General features: G+C 44.1%; 2 protein-coding genes across 7 annotated transcripts in view; both read left to right on the forward strand.

Moving 5' to 3' along the window:
* The window catches only part of MAST3 (microtubule associated serine/threonine kinase 3), a 72,762-nt gene extending 56,646 nt beyond the window's left edge, over positions 1–16,116 (forward strand). The window contains exons 24-29 of one of the 4 annotated variants that reach the window (XR_014024462.1): positions 1,147–1,373; positions 4,210–4,332; positions 5,094–5,230; positions 6,297–6,478; positions 8,253–11,777; positions 11,810–16,116. Coding sequence is in view for 1 of the 4 variants with exons in the window: in XM_081312599.1 (XP_081168725.1) it covers positions 1,147–1,373; positions 4,210–4,332; positions 5,094–5,230; positions 6,297–6,478; positions 8,253–9,289 (1,706 nt within the window). In the remaining 3 variants the exon portion in view is untranslated. Of the gene's footprint in view, positions 1–1,146; positions 1,374–4,209; positions 4,333–5,093; positions 5,231–6,296; positions 6,479–8,252 lie in introns of all 4 variants that reach the window. The other 3 variants (XR_014024463.1, XR_014024464.1, XM_081312599.1) reach the window with 3 other exon arrangements.
* Positions 16,117–19,352: 3,236 nt separating this feature from the next.
* PIK3R2 (phosphoinositide-3-kinase regulatory subunit 2) overlaps positions 19,353–21,825 on the forward strand; it is a 41,055-nt gene continuing 38,582 nt past the window's right edge. For 2 of the 3 annotated variants that reach the window (XM_081314662.1, XM_081314664.1), the window contains exon 1: positions 19,353–19,530. The gene's annotated coding sequence lies outside the window, so the exon portion shown is untranslated. The remainder of the gene's footprint in view (positions 19,531–21,825) is intronic. The other variant, XM_081314663.1, reaches the window with a different exon arrangement.

The raw sequence follows: 21,825 nt of genomic DNA on the forward strand, positions 1-21,825 counted from the left end.
CAACTATTCATTTAGTGACCATTGAAAGTTACAATGGCACTGAATAAAGCGACCTATGACTGTTTTTCACACTTAATGACTGTTGCAGCATCCCCCTGGTCACCTGATCGGAACTTGGATGCTTGGCAACTGGTTAATATTTAAGACGGTTGCAATGTCCCAGGATCATGTCATCACCTATTGGGACCCTCTGACAAGCAAAGTCAAGAAGCCAGATTTACTTGACAATCTTGTTACTAACTTAACAACTGCAGTGATTCACTTAACAACGGTGGCAAGAAATGTCTTAAAATGGGGCAAAATTCACTGACCTGCTCCCTTGCTTAACAATGGCAATTTTGGGCTCATTTGTGGTCGTAAGTCAAGAACTACCCGTAACGGATTGTTTTCCAACTTTGAGTTGTTGTGTATGTGTGGGGGGGGGATTGTTTTTTTTACTTTTTCTTTTTCTTCTCTTTTTTGGAAATATTGATGATACAGAAGTGCTGTGAGAAAGAGAAACAGAGAAAGATTTCCATTAACTGCTTGCTTAGATTCTTTTCCACTGGAGATTTGTAGTACTGCAATTCAGTTATAGCCATGGCAAATCTAGACAGCACACTAAAAAGCAGAGACATCACCCTGCCAACAAAAGTGCGTATAGTCAAGGCTATAGTCTTCCCAGTTGCAATGGATGGCTGTGAAAGTTGGACCATAAGAAAGGCTGAGCACCAAAGAATTGAAGCCTTTGAGCTATGGTGCTGGAGAAGACTCCTGCGAGTCTCTTGGACTGCAAAGCGATCAAACCGGTCAGTCCTAGAGGAGATCAACCCTGACTGCTCTTTAGAAGGCCAGATCCTGAAGTTAAGACTCAAATACTTTGGCCACCTAATGAGAAAGAAGGACTCACTGGAGAAGAGCCTAATGCTGGGAAAGGTTGAGGGCAAGAGAAGAAGGGGACGACAGAGAATGAGGTGGCTGGATGGAGTCACTGAAGCAGTAGGCATGAGCTTAAATGGACTCCAGAAGATGGTAGAGGACAGGAAGGCCTGGAGGAACGTTGTCCATGGGGTCGCGATGGGTCAGACAGAACTTCGCAACTAACAACAACAACAATTCAATTATGTCACCCTTATCATTATCCTCCCCCTTCCTTTTTTTTAACAGATGACTTTAGTGGGGCTGTTCTCAGGAGCCCCATCTCACCCCGCTCCCTCTCTTCCAATCCTTCATCTCGTGATTCTTCTCCAAGTCGGGACTCCATGCTTGGTGGCACCACTCTGCGACCTCCCATTGTCATCTATAGCTCGGGGAAGAAGTATGGCTTCTCCTTGAGGGCCATCCGTGTCTACATGGGTGACAGCGATGTTTACACTGTGCACCACATGGTTTGGGTAAGCCAAAAGCACACACTTTTTTCTTTCAGGTTGATTGAAGGTGAGGGAAAAAGAATTTTGGATCATAGGATCTTACTGTAAAGCCCTAGTAAGAGCACACCTGGAATACTGCAACCAATTTTGGTCACCATAGAACAAAAAAGACGTTGAGACTTTGGGGAAAAAAATCAGAGGAGAGCATCTAAGATGATCAAAGGCCTGGAGACTAAAACATATGAAGAATGGTTGCAGGTCTTGGGTTTGGCTAGTCTAAAGAAAAGAAGAAACGGGTGACACGATAGCAGTATTTCAGTATTTGAGGTGCTGCAACAAAGAAGAGGGGGTCAATCTTCTATTCTATTCTATTCTATTCTATTCTATTCTATTCTATTCTATTCTATTCTATTCTATTCTATTCTATTCTATTCTATTCTATTCTATTCTATTCTATTCTACACAATGTATTCATCTAGTTCAGGTCTGTTTAAAATCATACCTCAGCATGGTTTACAGATGACAAGATACAGGGTAGGCATTCAGACCTAGCATGAATGCCTCATCCCAACCTAGCTTTATATGTGAACTAGGTCCCTAAAATTTGTCTAAGTTACAGAAGTCACGGTTAATAATGTGGGAGAGTTAAGTGAAGTCATAAAGTGTTGTGCTTGTATGGGGAGTGAATATAGCTCTTTGGCTTACAATAAGGCATGAATCCCGCCATTGTACTTTTATTAATAACCCAAAATAACTTTGCTTTGTATGATTTGCTAAAAGCCATAGAATTAAAGAGGGGCTTGTAGACCAGATAATTCAGCTTAGAGCTCTACTGTAACTGATACTGAGAGCTTCAGATAGAAAATGTCATTTCCCCTCTTTGGGACTGAAACCCTTTAATTGGAACAGCAAGCAAAGCGGGATTGTCAGGTAGAATCTGTGGGTGATTTGCAATAGATGTGCAAGGATTATAGGTAAGGTAAAGGTTCCCCCGCACATGCGTGCTAGTCATTTCCGACTCTAGGGGCCGGTGCTCATCTCCGTTTCAATGCTGAAGAGCCAGCGCTTGTCCGAGGACGTCTCCGTGGTCATGTGGCCGGCATGACTAGACGCCAAAGGCGCACAGAACGCTGTTACCTTCCCACCGTAGCGGTCCCTATTTTTCTACTTGCGTTTTTACGCGCTTTCGAACTGCTAGGTTGGCAGAAGCTGGGACGAGTAACAGGCGCTCACTCTGTTACGCGGCACTCGGGATTCGACCCGCCAAACTGCCGACCTTCTGATTGACAAGCTCAGCATCCTAACCCACTGAGCCACCGCGTCTCTATGCAAGGATTATATGCTCCTAATAATCACCATGAAGCATCTTTTACTCCTTAAATCACTTTGCTGAAAAAGAACACTCTAGAGGAGAATCAGAAATGCAGGTTTTGTTTTGTGAAGGATCTTTGGCAGGTTTTCCAAACACAGTCATTAATTCCTAGCCAGGTAATTTTTAGCAAAAGGATAAATGAAAACAGAAAAATCAGCGCCACTAAACTCCTACCGTGGTCCAGCCTTTCCCAAAATGAGGCCAGGCATCCTACCTAGTGGATGTGAAGAAAGAGGTTGAAGGAGGAAGACTCCAGCTTGATCCCCCCAGAAAAACAGCGAGAAAATACTTACAAATCACCAGGGCACTATGGATTCCATCCTAGGACACCTCTACTTTTGTTGAACCTCTGTTAATTCTCTTTCTTTTTTGAGGACCTGAACAAGTATAGTAGGTGTACAACTCAGGCTTTTGGTAAAAGCTGAGGCCTGAGTATGCTTCTAAACCTGGTTTTAATATAACATACATCTAAAGCAGAAATTTTGGTCCTGGGCTATAATTTCACCCATAACAGACATGCATTTTTTTAAAAAAATTCAAATCTCCCCACTCTCTAAAGTGTTTTTACCAAATAATAATAAAACTTCAATAAAGGTAATCAAAAAAAATAATCAAACCAGTGGCTGAACAGTGCATAGTTTGTGCACCGAGGGAGAATCCTAGATTCACTTTTTTCCAAGTTGGAAGTAGCACAACTAAATAACGAAACATGATTTTTACTGGGTGTGCTCATCTTTTCTGCTGGATTGGGAGCAAGTGAAGTGGAAGGTGGAAGGTGGGGGGGTGGGGACACAGAGATGACCGGACAAGTCTATGAAAGAGAAAGCTACTTGCATACTTAATTCTCCATCTGCCTGTATGAGCATATATTTTCAAACATTCATAAGTGGTATAATAATAATAATAATAATAATAATAATAATAATAATAATAATAATAATAATAATAATAATAATAATAATAAGAAGAAGAAGAAGAAGAAGAAGAAGAAGTAGTAGTTGGAAGGGACCTTGGAGGTCATCTAGTCCAACCCCCTGCTCAGGCAGGAAACCCTATACCATTTCAGACAAATGGCTGTCCAGTCTCTTCTTAAAAACTTCCAGTGTTGGAGCATTCACCACCTCTGGAGGCAGGTTGTTCCACTGGTTAATTGTTCTAACTGTCATGAAGTTTCTCCTTAGTTCTAGGTTGCTTCTCTCCTTGACTAGTTTCCATCCGTTGCTTCTTGTCCTGCTTTCAGGTGCTTTGGAGAATAGCTTGACTCCCTCTTCTTTGTGGCAGCCCCTGAGATATTGGAACACTGCTATCACGTCACCCCTCACCCTTCTCTTCGTTAAACTACAGTACACATACCCAATTCCAGCAACCCTTCCCTATATGTTTTAGCCTCCAGTCCCCCAATCATCTTTGTTGCTCTTCTCTGTACCCTTTCTAGATTCTCACAAAAGTTTTCAGGGATGACGATCTATCTTTTCATTTCTGTCACAGAATGTAGAGGATGGGAGCCCAGCTCATGACGCGGGACTCCGAGCAGGAGATCTCATCACTCATGTGAATGGGGAGTCGGTCCTGGGCTTGGTTCACATGGATGTCGTAGAGCTGTTGTTGAAGGTATGTTCCTTCAGCCGGAAATAACACCCCTGGTCAATATTGCGATAAATAAAACAAAGATGGTTTATTATAAATGCAACAGGAGAATCACAAAACTGACAAATAATGCCTTTGACAATACTATTACAGGAAGCACAAATGGTGAAAAACTGGGAGATACAAGATGATGGGATATGCCTTTCAAAAGCTATCTATGAAAAACTCAGAACGAAATGGGTTCCAAGTAGTAATTTCCAAGCACACTTATTTTGCTTAGTCTAAAACAGGTAGTCCTTGACTTACAACCACAGTTGAGACTAGAATTTGCATTGTTAAGCAATGTGGTTGTTAGCTGAGTTGCACCTGATTTTATGACATCACTGCAGTTAAGTAAACTGCACAGTCATTAAGCAGATCTGGCTTTCCACCATTGCCTTTGTCAGATGCTGGCCAGGAAGGTTGCAGGTGGCAATCTCGTGTCCCCAGGACGTTACAACCATCATAAATACATGCTGGTTGCCAAGTGCCCAAATTTTGATCCTATGTCCACAGACAGGCTGCAACAGTCATAAAATGTGACGACCGGTTGTAAGTCACTTTTTTCAGTGCTGATATAACTTCAGACAGTTGCTAAACAAGTGGTTGTGACTCGAGAACTACCTGTAATGTGACATGTTATATCCATAAATGTCCGTAGCATTTCTGTGAATGGTGGGGAGGTATCCTTTGAAATACTGCCTTTTGGGGGGGGGCGGCAGCTCTTGAATGTGTCCCTCTTACAGAGTGGAAACAAGGTGTCACTGAGAACAACTGCCCTTGAGAACACTAGCATCAGAGTGGGCCCTGCACGCAAGAATAGTTCCAAGACACGGATGGCCCGCCGGTGTAAGAAGAGTCGCAAACGGGACAGCCAGGACAGGTAGGTGGCCGGGATCAAGCAAAGAAGTTAATAGAATTGGTGTTGAACTTGAGGAAAGTAATTAAGACTAGTTTGGAATTAGGTGGAGCCTGGTGCTTTAAATGAGTTATGTGCATCATCGTAATCCAGTAAGGAAGGTCTTTCATGGTTTGTGAGTAGGCCCATCTCTTGTTCTACCTGTACTAGTTCTGACAAGGGTGGGCAAGCTACAAGCTACCTGAGCATCCTTATCCCACTTTTTCTGGGAGCCCCCTAAGGTCCTCTAAATTTGTCCTGCAACCTGACAGCAAAATGATGGTTTTTGCGGGGGTTTTCAACATTATCCCTAAATATACTGAAAATAAAGTAAGGTAGTGCCTCAGTACTCGTCATTCATTGGTTCCAGGAGGCATGATGAGTACCAAAAACGAGTACCAAAAACGAGTACCAAATAAATTTTTCTCATGAGGGATAATGTAGTGAGTCACAAGGCAACAGATAGCGACAGATTCTAGCTTGTGTGTTGAGTACCAAAGAAACTATCATTACCTGGACAAAATGTTCACATCAAAATGTGCTGAGTACCAAATTTCAAAGCAGTTGAGTACCAAGGTACCACTGTATGTAAGATCTCATGAGACTCTTGTCTGTTGAGTTAGCTGCAGTGACTCAGTCACACCCCTGTAACACTCAGAGCTCCAGTCTTTTAAAATAGAATAAAAAAATACATCCCCTCACCACAAGAATTTCTTCCTCCCCTTATGTTCTTGCTTTTATTTGTTGATGCTAAAACTGGCTGAGTAGCACAGGATAGTGATTTATCAAGATAAAGCTGATAAATCAACCTCAAATCAACTGTCATTCTGGTAAGTCTCAGCCTGCTTCTTCAGATGTTGGAACCCTTAGTGCGCGGATCTTCAAATGTTGCTTCAACTTTTATGGCTTGTGGACTTCAACTCCCAGAATTCCTTAGCATGCCTGGCTGAGGAGTTCTGGGAGTTGAAGTCCACAAGTCATAAAAGGGCCAAGTTTGAAGACCCCTGCCTTAGCGAGTGTCATTTTCCCCTCCCCCCCTCCTCCTTCCTAGACGGAAATCCCTATTCAAGAAGATCTCGAAGCAAACATCCGTTCTGCACACCAGCCGCAGCTTTTCCTCTGGGCTCCATCACTCTCTCTCGTCCAGTGAGAGTCTTCCCGGATCCCCAACGCACAGCTCATCCCCAGGATCTACCGCTTCTTGCCGCAGCCCTGTCCCAGATTTTGTGCCAGGTAGGACCTTGTGAATCTCTTACCAAGTCCTTTTTCCATCTAGATTTCTTCATCAGCTACATTGGTTGTGATGAATAAAGGTTGGGCATTATTTTTTTTCTTAAAATAATAAATTCCGTTATGCAGCCCACCAGGTTTATTTTCATTACCACTCAAACGGAACACGTTAGCCTTTAGGTAAGTAATCCGTACAGGCGGTCCTCGATTTACGACCACAATTGAGCCCAAAACTTCTATTGCTAAGTGAGACATTTGTTGAATGAGTTTTGCCCCATTTACTACCTTTCCTGCCACAGTTGTTAAGTTAGTGACACAGTTGTTAAGTGAATCTGGCTTCCCAGTTGACTTCGCTTGTCAGAAGGTCACCAAACTGTTGTAAGTCGAGGATTATTTTATTTATTTATTTTATTTTAATTCCATTTATATCCCGCCTTTCTCCGAAGACTCAGGGCGGCTTACAAGCTTAGCAGTAGCCTTCATTCTATGTATATGCCTGCTTATTAGGGCTTTCAGCCCCACCCAAGCGGCATTATTACAAAGTCAGCTTATTGCCCCCCAACAATCTGGGTCCTCATTTTACCTACCTCGGAAGGATGGAAGGCTGAGTCAACCTTGAGCCTGGTGGGACTCGAACCTGCACTAATTGCAGGCAGCTGGTGTTACTTAAGGAGGCATCAGCCCACTGCTCCACCAAGGCTCTGATTAACTGTACTTCTCTAAGTTACTGACGGGAAGCTTTTTGGAAATAACATCTATTAAGAAATTTATCACCTATGTTTATCAATCTATTACATCCCGGTTGCCCCATATTTTATCAGCACATCCTATTCTTCCTTCTGTAGGACTCTCTTCTCAAGCTGCCGCTTGAATGATTACTTTCATTCAAGAGTAAAGCTTCAGATTTTGTTAATGTTTCCTGCTTTAACTGTGAATTAATTACTGAAAAGAAAAGTTGGACTCCTCAGATTACTTGTTCACTTTGGCCAAAAGGTTACTCTGATGTCTTATTATTAACAGATTTATCTTCTTTATCAAAGTAGAAAAGTCTTAACAAGCAAAACCCAGCTGCTTGAAAAGATAAATTATACAGGCACCTTGGTTTATTAAAAGCGAGAATTCATAAAAACACAATCCTTTTTCAGCCAGTTGTGAAATAACAGCATATAAATGATGATGATGATGATGATGATGATGATGATGTAATAATAATAAATTCTATGTTACTCTACTACAAATTGGTTTTGAGAAAAGACTGCATTAAAAACAATGCAAATACAAAAAATAAGTGACAGGAACAAAACAAGACAAAGGGTAAGGGGGGCCACCACTGAGAAGGCCCAGACATGGGATTTTTTTAGATAAAATTCCCTCAGTGATGGGAGTCTCAACAAGGTTTCTCTCCGTGATCCAACTGAACAGGTACATTCATTTCAGAGCAATGGACTTGAAGATATCCAGGCCCTAAGCCATGTAGGATGGTAATTGTTTTGAGGAACTTTTTAATCAAAATGTTTTTGATTTATTGAAACTTTTAAGCACGAGGGTTAATAACTTTTAAGCATGAGGTTAATTAGGAAATGGTGTCTGCAGCCATGTATTAATGCATCAAGCTTTTAAAGGCTTTTTAGGTTAAACTAATTCTAGACTTAACAGTTTGAAATACATATTTTGTATGTATGTATTTAATATGAAGCAAGTCAGTGGTGGTAGAAGTATCTTCTGCCACCAGATGTATATACAGTATGTTCCCCCTAATTGCTTCTATTTTTGTCAGATTCCATCTCACCCCAGAGTCCCTCCCCATCCTCCAGCACCCCCACTTCTCCAGCAGGACAGATCCGACCAAGCTCCCTACATGGCTTGGCACCAAAGGTCAACAGTCATCGCTACAAGGTTGGGCGCCGCAAGTCAACAAGCAGCATCCCACCCTCCCCGTTGGCCTGCACTCCCTCCTCCGTCCCCCAACCTCCCTCCCCCCAAAGATCCCCTTCACCACTTCCATTGTTTACAAAAAACGTCCAGACATTCCAAGGCAAGACCTTGTCTCCGCCTACAATGGTCCGTCAAGTGTCCCGGCCTCGCAGTGCAGACAGCTCTCGTTCCCCACTTCTCAAACGAGTCCAATCCACAGAGAAAATCCCTACTTGTCTTGCTGAAAAAGTGGTTGGCAGCCGAAAGCTCATGCTGGAGACACCAATCTTGGGAAATGGAGGTGCCAGGGAGAGTGGCATGGTCACCCTGGGAGATGCTGGTATTTCTCGAGTTCGGGACTGGTCTGAGGAACGTTATGATCGAGACCACGAAGTGGTGGTGATGCGGCGGCTGAACTTGTCTGAGCGCCGGGACTCTTTCAAGAAGCAGGAAGCAGTTCAGGAGGTGAGCTTTGATGAGCCAGAACTTACATCCAGTGGTGAGGCCCAAGCAGAGAGTAAACCTGGAGACTGGCAGCATGGATCTCATGCAGCTTCCTGGGTGGAGGACAGGTCTTGCTGCTCAGCTGCCCCTGATCCCCAGCTGCCCCTCGTGCCCCACATTGCAGTGCAAGGTGATGAGCCAGCAGGAATCACAGCCACATGGGAATGCCAAGGATCATATCCTGTGCAGCTGGAGGCCCGGGTCTACACTGAGCAAGACGATGGGACAATGGCTGTTGAGTACAAGAGTGTCTCCTCCCAGCACTGGGGAAATTGGGAACAGAGGGAGTCTTCACCCGCTGTTGGAGTCACACACAGGACAACCCATGGGGAGAAGGCAGCGAACTCACCTTCGCCCTCCCAGAAGTGGCAGTTGCAGGAGAATTTGGAAAAATGACTGGAAGACCTGTTAAAACCACTTGTCCCTAGCGGGCCCAAGGGGGTGCTTCAAAGAAAGTAAGCCAATGACGAGGACTGAGAACTTTGGGATCCCATTTTCATTCTGCTGGTGGGGTCTTTTCTAGCTGTTTACCACTTCCTCCTCCTTCCTGGGCAGCACTCTGTGTTCCTCCTCACAGGGCAGGGTGAGTGGTGATTCAGGCTGGAGATAAAGGCAATGCTGCTTTTTCTACTAATTAGAAAAAAGTTCCCATTTCAGTCAGATTTGGGGCTAACAGATTTGGTTCCATTTGGTGCCCTAAAACTAAGAATTAAGTTTTCCCACCCGTGCACTGGGTATCCTCTGGAGCGTGAACACTCCACAATTAATCATTTTCCCCACTGTCCCCTGGGCTACTGCTGACGGTGAGAAAAGGTAATGAAATAGCAAGGGATGTGAAGTATCTTTGCTGCCTTGTGTAAGTAGCTAGGGGCACAGTCTGTTCATTCCAGGGAGTCTCTTCTCTTGCACTGAAACTGGTGAAAGGAGAGATGGTAGCAATGGTTGAAAAACTCCAAATCCCAAACCTGTGACATCTGTAAACATTGCAGTGTGGGTGGTTCCGACAGATGTAATTCTTCAAAGAACCTCGGAGGCATTGTTTACCTTAAGGAGTCTTTAATCAAAAGAGCATAGCTTCGGCAAGTACACGTTCAAGCCAAAATCTGGATTCCCCTCCACTAAGCACACAGTATCAAAGCACAGTTCCTCCCTCTAATTAACCGTCATAAATCACGTTCTCCAATTAGTTTGAATTGTAAGCTTTCCCTCCTGTTAAACAACCCGCCAAATTCTTATCTTCTCTTATTTTCAAAACAGCCCTGAGAGACATTCTTCCTACTCCCCCCAGCATCAACTAATTCTGACTCTTAAAAACTAAGGCACAGGTTTTAAAGAAGCACAGCTGCCTCTCCACATGTTGTCAAAGCAAGAACATCTGATGTTAGCAGCGTTGACATGCAGTGCCTGTGTATGCTGTTGATACCCTAACCCAGGGGTAGGCAACCTTGGCTCTTTGATGACTCTGGTTCAGGAATTCTGGGAGTTGAAGTCTACGAGTCATAAAAGAGCCAAGGTTGCCCACCCCTGCCCCTAACCTAATGCCAGCTCTTGTCTTGCAACTGTTTGATCAAGAATTGAGGAGAAGAGCCAAGCGGGTAAACAAGAAAAACGGCGTGGTCCCGATCAGTTTATATCCAGGAACTTTCATCGGAGAAATTCAGAAATCTTCGGTTTCATTTGCATTATCTTTTCTGTATGTGACTTCAAGATTTTCTTTTGGGGGACGGTTGTGGGGGTGTGTGTCTCCATTTGGTTGTATGATAGTTACTGTGAAAGAATAAGGTGGGGTTCCTCATCCTGCCCCATTCCTAGATCTACTGCAAACCGCCCCCCCCAAAAAAAAATAGGGGAATGAGATTTGGAGAGCATCTTCTCCCTCTTTGCATCTCCTCTGCAGCAGATGGAAACTTCTTGGGGAGATGTCCTCAAAAAGGTTTTGAAGGGGTGTCTGTCTCTGAACATGAGTCAGACACATCAACATGCTTTCCAAATGATGCACTCATTCTCGGGAGATCACAGCCAAATGCAGGCACAAGTTCAAATTCTGCAAAGTACAGGAAGTCCTCAACTTAGGACTGGGCGTTTAGCAACAATTCGAAGTTCTGATGGACTCAAAAAAGCTACCAGCTGTCGTCAAAGTTATGACTGCCACACCACCCCTGCAGTCATGCAAGTGCAGTTTGGGGCGCTTGACAACTGGCTTACATTTACAACCAGTTGCAGTATCCTGTGGTCACGTGATCACAGTTTATGACATTTTTTGCCATTTACCAGCTCGATTCAGATAGATGATTACACAATTTGCTTAATGACTATGGTGGTTCACTTAACAGCCATCATAAAAATGGTCATAAAATCGAGTCTAGTCACATGGTGAGTTGACTTACGACCGCAAGAGTTTATAACCAAAATTCCAGGCTCAGTTGTGGTCATAAGTTGAGGATTAGTCAGTTCTTATTGGTATTTCCAATGAAGGATCTTAAGTATCAAGGTGTAAGAAATACTTTTCTTTCTGCATGAGACTTTGCCAGTGTTGACAGATTCAGCTTAGATGGTTCAAAGGTTTGATCTGGTATAGGACAACTCTAATTGGCCATTCCATGTCCTATTTTGTCCTGGCTGCTTCTCTCAAGGTTCCTAATAGTATCTGGGAAGTTGCAGTTGCAACAGATCCACAGAGTGCCAAGTTGGAGCAGGCTGTCCTATTTTCTCAGAAACAGCTATCCAGCATTATTTTTAAAGTTTAATCTGGATGTAAGGATGGGTCTCTGCAGATGAATGTGGCTTAGGGCAGTTGGGTGAGACTCAGAAGGAAGATGTTTCTGTATATCCAGCTTTGCATTCTCTCTTTCTAAGGCTCATTGAATACTTAACATGAATGCAGGTAATCCTTGACTTATGGCCACAGTTGGACAGGAATTTCAAATGTAAACCATCGTGATCATAAGTAGAGGTGATGATAACTTTATTGTCACTTTGAATGTACACCAATCGGCATACATCAAAATGAAATTTCGTTGCATACAGCTCTCAAAGGGTCACCACCTCCAATATATACTTCTTGTTCGTGGCCCGCTCAAATTTCACATTGTCCATTTTAGTCTCTAGGGAGTGAACGATGGCACACAGGACAGATGGAAATGGGGCTCCATGTGGATTAGCCCTCAAATTCGCTTGTATTCTGACAACCTCGCCTTCTTTCCTTTTTCTGATCCTGACTCTTCCACCTTTTCCTTAAAGAGGCCTTGCTTCTTTTCGCCCCTGGAGCACGCTGCCGCCACCACCAACTCCTCCAAAAGCCTCTCTCTCTTCCTCTGGGCCTGCCGACAGCCTCATCCAGTTCCTTCACTCCATAAGCTCCAGGTCCTCTCCTCCTCTGCCTCCTCTGGAAACAGCCCTGATTTGCAATACAATCCATCACTGGGCCAGCAGTCAGATCTTGCTGCTGGTAGAACAAATTCAAACAGTGCCAACGACTTTTAACGGTCTCACCAACAGTTCCAAAACAACTAGAAACTTGCCATGCCAGCAAAGATTGTCGGTCGTATGTTGTATGTTACCTTAGTTCCACCATGTTGCTCAAACACATTAAAATCTTCCTGATCATGTGGCCTATAGCCCTTACTATCCCTCCCAAAACTATTTGCCTTCAAGAGCCAATGCAGCCGCAGCCATTCCAGGCGCCGCCATCTTAGGTCTAAAACCCAGTTTTATGATAATTTTTCTGTTGGTCATGTAGTGAATTAGACAGTCGTTCAACCAACCCAGCTCCCCAATGGGTGTTTTTTAGCTGGAAATTGGTAAAAAAAAAAGGCACATCACAATTCCCATGACCACAGGACATTGCAACCAGTTGTAAATGTTAGCCAGTTGCCAAGCACCTGAACTGCAATCACGTGATCGCAGGGTTGATGCAGCAGTCGTTAGTGTGAGTACAGATTTTAAAATTGTTTTTTTCAAGATTGTCATAACTTTGAACCACTGTTAAATAAGCAATTGTAAGTTGCTCCTCTTTCCCTGAGATCCCCCGCTAGTAGCCTTTTCCTCAAATGCTACTCTTGGTTCCTTATCCGTTTTTACAAAACCACAAGACCAAGATCTGATATAGACACAGCGGTTGAACTGCAGTTATTTCATGATGTTCGGCTGTCTTCTAATCTCTAGTTTGTGGTCTTCTCAATAACCTTTTTTATCCAAAGTGCATTTGTAACTGCTGGCAGCAGTACACGCTTTACATTTTGTTTCATTGGGGAAATCTCTTGTTTCCCCTCCTTTATTTCTCTCTGGTTTTTAAGCTGTTATTTGAGCGGTTGTCCAGCGCATGAAAGAAAACTGGCTTCTTTCTCACAGAAGGGAGGAACTAGGCTTGGTGGCTTGCAAAGCAAAAAAAAATTCATAGAAAACTGTCATTTGCACATAATAAATGCTTTCCCAGAGGGAAGGAGGGGGCAAGAACTCCAAATCCTTTTTCCTATTTTCACAGGAATCTCATTATACTTGGAAAATAGAGAATATTGAATTCTTAAGTTTCATCACTGGGTAAACTCTCAATTACATCAGTGCCTACAAGAATTGGTTTAAAATGATGATTTAAGGAATGAGCAATGTACAGGTAGCCCTCAACTTACAACCACAACTGAGTTCAAAATTTCTGGTGCTAAGCAACACGGTTCTTAAGTGAATTTTTCCCCATAAAAGCCGTGGTGGCATAGTGGTTAAAGTGCAACATTGCAGGTAATTCTACCCACTGCCAGCAGTTTAATCCTGACCAGCTCAAGGCTGACTCAGCCTTCCATCCTTCTGAGGTGGGTAAAATGAGGACACAGATGGTTGGGGGCCATATGCCGACTGTAAACCGCTTAGAGAGGGATGTAAAGTACTGTGAAGTGGTATATAAGTTTAAGTGCTCTTGCTATTTTACTACTTTTGCCACAGCTGTGAAGCAAATCACTGCAGTTGTTAAGTGAATCATGTGGTCGTTAAGTGAATCTGGCTTCCCCCATTGACCTTGCTTGCTGGAAGCCAGCTGGGAAGGTTACAAATGGTAATCACATGATCTCAGGATAGTGTGGCTATCATAAATATATGCCAGTTGCTAAGTGCCCAAATTTTGATCATGTGACCGTGGGAATGGTACAACGGTTGTAAGTGTGAAAACTGGGCATGTCATTTTTTTCAGTGCTGTTGTAACTTCAAAGTCACTAAATGAATGGTTGTAAGCCGAGGACTACCTGAAACATACACCGATAGACTTATTTTTGGCCAACGACAAAGCCAAGAAGGTGGCTTCATTCTGGCAGTTTAAAGTTTGATCTAGATCAGGGGTAGGCAACCTTGGCTCTTTTATGACTCGTGGACTTCAACTTCCATAATTCCTGAGCCAGATCTAGACACAGAAGAACAAAAAATAGCCGAGGACATTTTGTACTGCTTATTCAACTAAGGTGGGGAGTTGCTGACCCATCGTCACTGTCTCTTGTGTCGTCCTTTCCCTCCTTTTATTCAAAGTACTTCCCTTCAGCGCTAACAAGATAAGGTGGCACCAGTTCAGGCTCTCCCTTCCGGCCAAGTCACTGTGCCGATTGGTCTGGCTTTTTTCTGCGAAAATACTTTGCTATAGGCCTGGAAATAGGTTGCAGGATTTGATTGGTCCTTTTGCTAGAGACCGAATTCAGTCTGGTGTTGGAAATCCTGTGCCTAGAGAGGCTCACATTCATTATTGCCCAGCCCAGGAACCTTTAATGGCTCTTCATAGTCCGCAAGGAAGACAAAGCGTAAAGCTTAGTTTCATCTGGCTTTACAAACATGTCCCTTGGCCACAATCAGATGTGGATTGTCCTTTCTTTCTTGGGGGATTTTTTTAAATTTCCAGTTGAGCATACAACTACTAGGGACTTCTCAATGACCTATCATCCAAGCCTTAACCTGGACCTACGCTCCTTAGCTTCTCAAGATCAGCCATTAGCTGTGTTTCTTACAGAGGCTAGTTGGATTTCAGGAGGCAGGCTGGTTTTCAATTAATTCCCCCAAATTTGCTTTCTGTGGGCCTTCTGTGCTTTTCCAAATGGATTTGGTTTCCTCAGCTTCCTCTCTCGACCTGTAAATGCTGAGGAGGTTTACACTGGGGAAGGAGAGCAGAATTTGATCTCTACTGATGCCCTTTCTTTTTCTCTCAGAGCTCACCAAGATATATCCAAAACAGGTTTTCCTCGAAACAAACTGCACTACACAAAATAGTATCATAACTCCCACTAGAAACCTGATTGAAATAGGACTTATAAAACAAATGGAGCTGGGCCTATATATTTCTGTGTGTATTGGATGCTGCATTTATTTATTTGATGGATTTCTAGGTCTGCCACTTGTTTAATGGTTTGAGCTGCTTACACTAGCGCTAAAGTCTTCAGGTTAATAAAGGTAAAAAAATAAAGGTGATAAAACAGCTGGGCCAGGAGAAGACAAATCTCAAAGTATATGCAGGCATCTCCAACCTTGGCAACTTTTAAGACTTGTGGACTTCAACTCCTAGAATTCCTCAGCCAGCATGAGGAATTCTAGGAACTGAAGTCATCAAGTTTAAGAGTTGCCAAAGTTGGAGACCTCTGGAAGATCCCAGAGAGCTATATCCCTTTCTCCCTCACTGCCAAGATTTAAAGACTGAATTTTGAAAGGAACTCTACATATTAGACCAGCCTTTTGATGCCCTTCAGAGGGACTGGAACTGCAGTTCTCAGAATTAGTCTACTGGCCTGGGAATTTCAGGTGCCAAAAAACACATCTGGAAGGCATTGAGTTGGGAAAGAAGAGTTTAGGCATATTTGGGTCTGCATGTCACAGCTCCTGGAAATAGTAATATTTCTGTCCTGCAATTGGCAGAAGAAGTTGTCATTGGGTGTGGTGGAAAGAACAGTTTTGACAGAAGTTTCCATACTTTTTATTCACTGCATCTCTGTAATATTTCCACCCTGGGACTTGGGCTGCACAATGAATGGTGCAAGCAGATTGTCAGTTAACATTAACATCCAAAGAAACTCCAAAATAAAAAGCACATGGTAAGACTTTAGAATGACATGTGTGCCTGTTATTTCACGAATTTCTGAGTAACATCCAGATTAAGTTAATCAAACCTAAAATGAATGGGACTAGTGAGTCATTATGACAAATTTCCTTATAGGTTTCAATGTGTGTAACTTAAATTTATTTACTATCCCTTCACAAGCAACAGGTCTGAAACGAAGTATTAAAATAGAGGAACTAAATTTCCCAAAATAAGACATGTTGCACATAAAATGTATCTGAAATGTTTTTTAAAGGAGAAAACTGCATTCCTTTACTCAAAAATTACATTACATTTTATTCCTAGAGGAAAATACAAGCCTGCTGCTATCTTTACATATTTAAGAAATCACAATCCCACTTTAGCCCCAGGAGTGCAAGATGGCATAGCCCTCCATTTTTCCCCCCATAACTCCATGAAGCATGTTGAGCAAATGGCAACCGACAGGCTTCCCCACAAGACATGGTTTATTGATCTTTTCATTCTCTCTTGCTTACTAATTCAGACTTCATAAAAGCTCTAGGCAGATTGGAGATGAGGATATTTGTTCCAATCACAAGAATCTATTCTATAACATAACATGCATTACAGAAAAAGGAAACAATTATGGGTTTTAAACTTAACCATGGTGTGATGAGAAAAAGTGATTTACGAACATAACAGACTGTACAGGATTACTTGGGCTTCATGTAGATCAGGTGTGTCCAACCTTGGTAATTTTTAAGTCTTATGGACTCTCAGAATTCCATAAATCTTAAAGTTGTCAAGGTTGGACACCATGATTTAGATAAATAAGCTTGAACTGGCTCGAAAAGGACATACTGTGTTTTTCCCCAAAATAAGGCCTATCCCGAAAATAAGCCCTGGCTTGATTTTGGGGTATGTGCCTAATATAAGCCCTACCCCCAAAATCAGCCCTAGTTAAGAGCCTGCGCAGCTGGCCCCCCACCTATTCCATCTGGTTGTTCGCGGTGCTGCCACAAGGTGAGGCAAGGCAGGTGGGGAAGGGGTGGAGCTCTGCCCCGTGTGCCCTGGACCCGCTTATCTCAGGGCCCTGCAGCTAGGCCTCCCACACCCCAACACCTGCCTTGCAGCAGTAGCACCGACAGCCCTGTCCAGCAGAAGCCCGCGTGGCCACCACCGGCCCACTTGAGCCTCTTGCTGCTGCTTGCGCACGTCGCCCCGGCCTCAGTTATGCCGGCAGAGAGTCCTCTGCTGGCAAAACGAAGGCTGGGGTGATGTGTGCGAGCGACGGCAAGTGGCTGCAGAAGTGGGCCAGCGGCAGCCACGTGGGTTCCTGCCAGACGGGGCTGTCAGTGCCACCGCCGCAAGGCGAGACAGTGGAAAAAATAAGACATCCCCTGAAAATAAGATCTAGTGCCTCTTTTGGAGGCAAATATATATATATATAAGACTGTGTCTTATTTCCAGGAAAACATGGTAGTAGTACAGGTAGTCCTCAACTTGTAACCATTCGTTCAGGAATCATTCAAAGTTGCAAGTGGCAATGAGAATGTTACAATATCCCCATGGTCACATAATGAAAATTCGGGTGCTTGACCGTGGGTACATATTTATAATGGCTGCAGCATCCCAGGGTCATGTGATCACCATTTCTAACTTTCCAAGCCTGCTTCTGACAAGCAGTTGGGGATTGCATGATTTGCTTAACAACTGAAGTGTTATGCTTAATTGTAGAAAAAATAAGTTGTAAAATTGGGCACAACTCACAAATGCCTTGCTTTGCAACAGAAATTCCAATCCTAATTGTGGTCATAAACCGAGGACTATGTATCAAGCTTATCCTGTAGGCTTTTTTTAAAAGCAAATACTAATTTTGGCAGAGCTTGGACCATAGGCAGGTGCAGCCATGATTCCCTTTGAGGTTGAAAACTCTCAGAAAGTGGCAGTGTGAACCTCTCCCACACAGTTGGCAAGAACACTACATGGATGTATCTATTTTTAATATATGGTATTCAAATGTAAGTTCAACAGTCCTGGAGATAACCACAAAAATTCAGCTTCAGCTTGCTCAATTTCCCAGTTTAACCCAAGAGGGAACTAATCATTTTATGACTCAGGCTGAGGCAAAGACATTCAGCACATGTCACAGAGCTTCTCTTAAGTCACAATTACCCCCAAAGGTACTGAAAACTGGTTGATGAACTGCGCTTCTCGTGTGGAGGACCGTCATCCAGTCCACCTTGCATGTTTCAAATGCTTGTTAGTTGAAATTACCATCCTCCTAATAAAAACCACGTCAGCGTGCTGGATGAGGAATTCTGAGAGCTGAAAGTCCACAAATTATTCCGTCTCCTCACCCCGCCCCCATCAGAGCATTTCAATGACTTTAGAGATGACGTAAAAGCAAGTAGCAGAGCAGTTCCGCGTCTACACAGCTTGAGGTTTCGCCCATTTCCGCGTCCCGTCGATTCTGTTCGTGCCCGTTCCGGCGAACGCGAGCAACTTCAATTCGGATGTTTTCGGCTTTCTCCGGAATCTACGTAAATCCCCTCGGTCCCGTTAGGGACCATCGTTTAGCAGCTTTTCACTGTAGAGGTAGAAAAAAAATATAACGAAAAATCAAGGCGACCCTTATTTCCGGGAGATAATAATGGCCTTTCCCCTGCTTTGTTCGAAGTGGAAAAATCTTGCCACGGGTTGCTTCTTTCTATACCAGGGGTAGGCCACCTCGGCTCTTTTATGACTCATGGACTTCAACTCCCAGAATTCCTGAGCCAGCACAGCTGGCTCAGGAATTCTGGGAGTTGAAGTCCATGAGTCATAAAAGAGCCGAGGTGGCCTACCCCTGTTCTATATACCAAGCAAATGTCGGCTTTGCATATTTTATAAAAGAGGAGGCAAGAATCACATTCGGATATATTGCTCGGTTATCTTTTGCCCCCGGTTCAACTCATCTTCCACCAACGGCCCCCTTCCCTACCGGGCAAAAAAAAAACCCATCACCGCTTGGTGCGATTAATCCTCGAAGAAAGACCAGCGTCCCCCCCCCCCCCAATGGCAACTAAAACATCCAAAAAGTGTTGGCTGCTTCAAACCCAGCGATATGCCAGCGACATCCTGGCTTAAGAAAAACCTTATTCCCACGATTGCGTAATTGAAAAGCCTTGCCCGGAAGCACCCTAATTATACGGTTCTTGCTAAGAGAGGAAATGCTGGCCAGAAAATTCACAGCACAAACTTAGATTTGCTCTGCCCGCCCTTTATCAGTAGACGATAAGAAAACTTGCTATCGCTGAGAGTGTTCTTTACTTATTTACTGCGGGAAAAGGAAGCGTACAATCCAACTTTTTCAGACAAAAGGACGAATCCCCAGGAGTTTCATTCGGGCGCGCTCGGACAGAGACTCGTTTCTTTCCGACAACAACGTTCGGGTCGTCCTTTTTTTTTTTTTCTCCTCCTCCGAAGAGACTTCGGTTATTCTCGGGTTTGGTCGTCAACTCTCGGCCCTTCCCGGTTTTCCTTCTTTTCCCTGGGTTGCAGCTGCGTTCCCAGCGCCAAGAGCTGGCTGGAGGGGGTGGGGGGAGCCTGAGGAACGGGAGCGCTTCGTGGGCAAAAGGTAAGTTTAGGGGTGCAGGGGGGGGAGTTTAACTTGATCGTTCCACATAGCCCCCCCTTTTTGTGCAGAGAGAATTGACGGCCAGTCTTTTCCAGCTTCTCGGTGCATTGCAAAATCCTTCCCGGGGGTGTGTGCGAAATTTGTGCCATGCAAATCCACCATTTCCAGTCGTTGCCGGAGTGGGGGTAGGGGGGGAGATTCGATTGGGGGGGAAAAGAAGGGGCGATTTCTGTGCTGTATTGAAGCCGTCGACTGTTACGTGTGTTCCCGGGGGGGGGGAATAAGTCTATACCCCCCACTTTGGAAACAAAATTAAAATAAGATGTTTGGGAAATGGGCGCTGGGAAGGGGGACCCTGCGATAAGGAGTGGGGAGGGGGGAATTTCTGCTGAAATTATTATTATTTTTTTCTGTGCTACTTCCTTCCCGCTCCCCATCTGTGGAAAAAAAAAAGGAGGGGGAACTTGTGCATTCCTGTCCCTCCTAATCTACTTGAGCTTTGCGCTGGTACTGTAATGCCCTCAGCAGCCCAGAAGGTACAATAAATTTTAAAATATTTTTGCAGGAGAAAATCGCTTGCAAGAGAAGGAAACCTGACAGTTGAAGTGAAGTTGGGGAGACCGGGACCTAGCCTCTCTGAGTGCTCCTGGTGGGAATAGGAGTAAAAAAGAAGCTAAGTGGAGCCGGATGGTCTCTACCATTTGAATCTGGTTCTTGAACCCAAGGCTAATGGGGCTAGAGCAGCCACCTTCACCTTCTCAGGATTTCCAAGTTTAAAAAAAAAAGGGGGGGGAGGAGAATCCTGATATTCCACCATAGTGAATTATGCATTGGCTTTCTTTAAAAAAAACAAAACACAGAACTTAGTTTGCCAAGAGCATCTCTTTGTGGAGTTGAAAGAGGCATGTCTTTTGAGTTTCCTTCTTGATGGTCTTCCATGGCTGAAGGAAAAAAAAAAGGATAGACGATATTTCCAGGCTTTGCAGACACAAGCCAACTATTTTGGGTGATCCTGGTTGCTAAATGTTTTGGGGCCTAGCAGGCGGCTTGCCTTACTGTGTAGAAATTGTGGTATGGCATTGCACGGGTCTTTTTCCAATCTGATTTCTGCTTTTTGGGCCATGCTCTTGCAACCTTTGCCCCTGAGTTGGTTACCGCCTCTTTTGGACCAGCCTTCTAAAGCTTGCTGCTCTTCACAAGTGCTGAGATTGCAGTTGTCAATCTTTTCCTGAAAGATAACGGGGTCAAGAGGGTTATCTGTTTTATTTGTCATTTCTACCTGATATTCAAAGTCAGTCTAATCTTATTTTCCCTCCTTCCTCCTGGAGCTATACAATGGGATTTCCCTATCTAGTATTCACACAGTATCCACATCAAGAATCTAGTCCTTGGTTTTAAAAGTTTATTCCTCTTTATCCCTGATTAGGGCTCCTCCTCTTCCTGCTTCTTGTGCCTCTTTCTGCTCCCTGTGTTTTCATAAGCTCACCTGCCAACAAAGCTCTTCTCCTCGGCTCCTCAGGGAACTCCATTTTTCTCAGGATCTTTCCTTGAAGCTCCGAGGGCCACCTTCCCTGTTCCCACAGCCTATGCCCATCCAATGTGTATCTGTCTATGGCAAAATCAAGCCCTCTGGGCAAGAGACTGTACCCCTTTTGTGTCTTGCGTGCACCTGGTGCTTCCTTCAGCACAAATCCTGGATGAGCGGCCACATCTGTCGTAAAAAGTTGGGCTGGAGAAGGATCTGCCTCCCAGAGCAGGCTTACTCTGAACAGCAGCAGCTGCTGCCCACATTCCAGGCTGCATCTGGCACAGCCAAAATGTCGCTCGCTCAAGCAAGCTTTTCCCCCAGAGCTTTCAGTTGCTTCTCTCCCTTTGGCATCCCACAAAGACGGACATCTGAACCATGTTCCAGGTCAACCCGTCCAGTAGCAGCAGCCTGCATAAAAGAAACGGCACTCTCTTCTCTCCAAAATCAGGGTGGCCCTAAAAGTTATTTGCAGTACGGGTAGTCCTTGACTTACAACCTTTCGTTTAGTGACTGTCCGAGATTGCAGTGGTGCTGAAAAAAGTGACTAATGACCTTTTTTCTCACTTCACGACCATTGCAGCATTCCCGCATGGTCATGTGATCAAAATTCAGATGCCTGGCAACTGCTCCATATTTATGACTGTTGCAACCTCCCAGGGTACCTGATCACTTTTTGCAACCTTCTGACAAGCAAAGTCAGCGGGGAAGCTACTGTGTAACAACTGCAGTGATTCACTTAACAACTGTGGCAAAAAAGGTCATGAAAT

The sequence above is a fragment of the Vipera berus genome (genome assembly GCF_964194415.1).
Source record: "Vipera berus genome assembly, chromosome: 1".
Lineage (NCBI taxonomy): Eukaryota > Metazoa > Chordata > Lepidosauria > Squamata > Viperidae > Vipera > Vipera berus.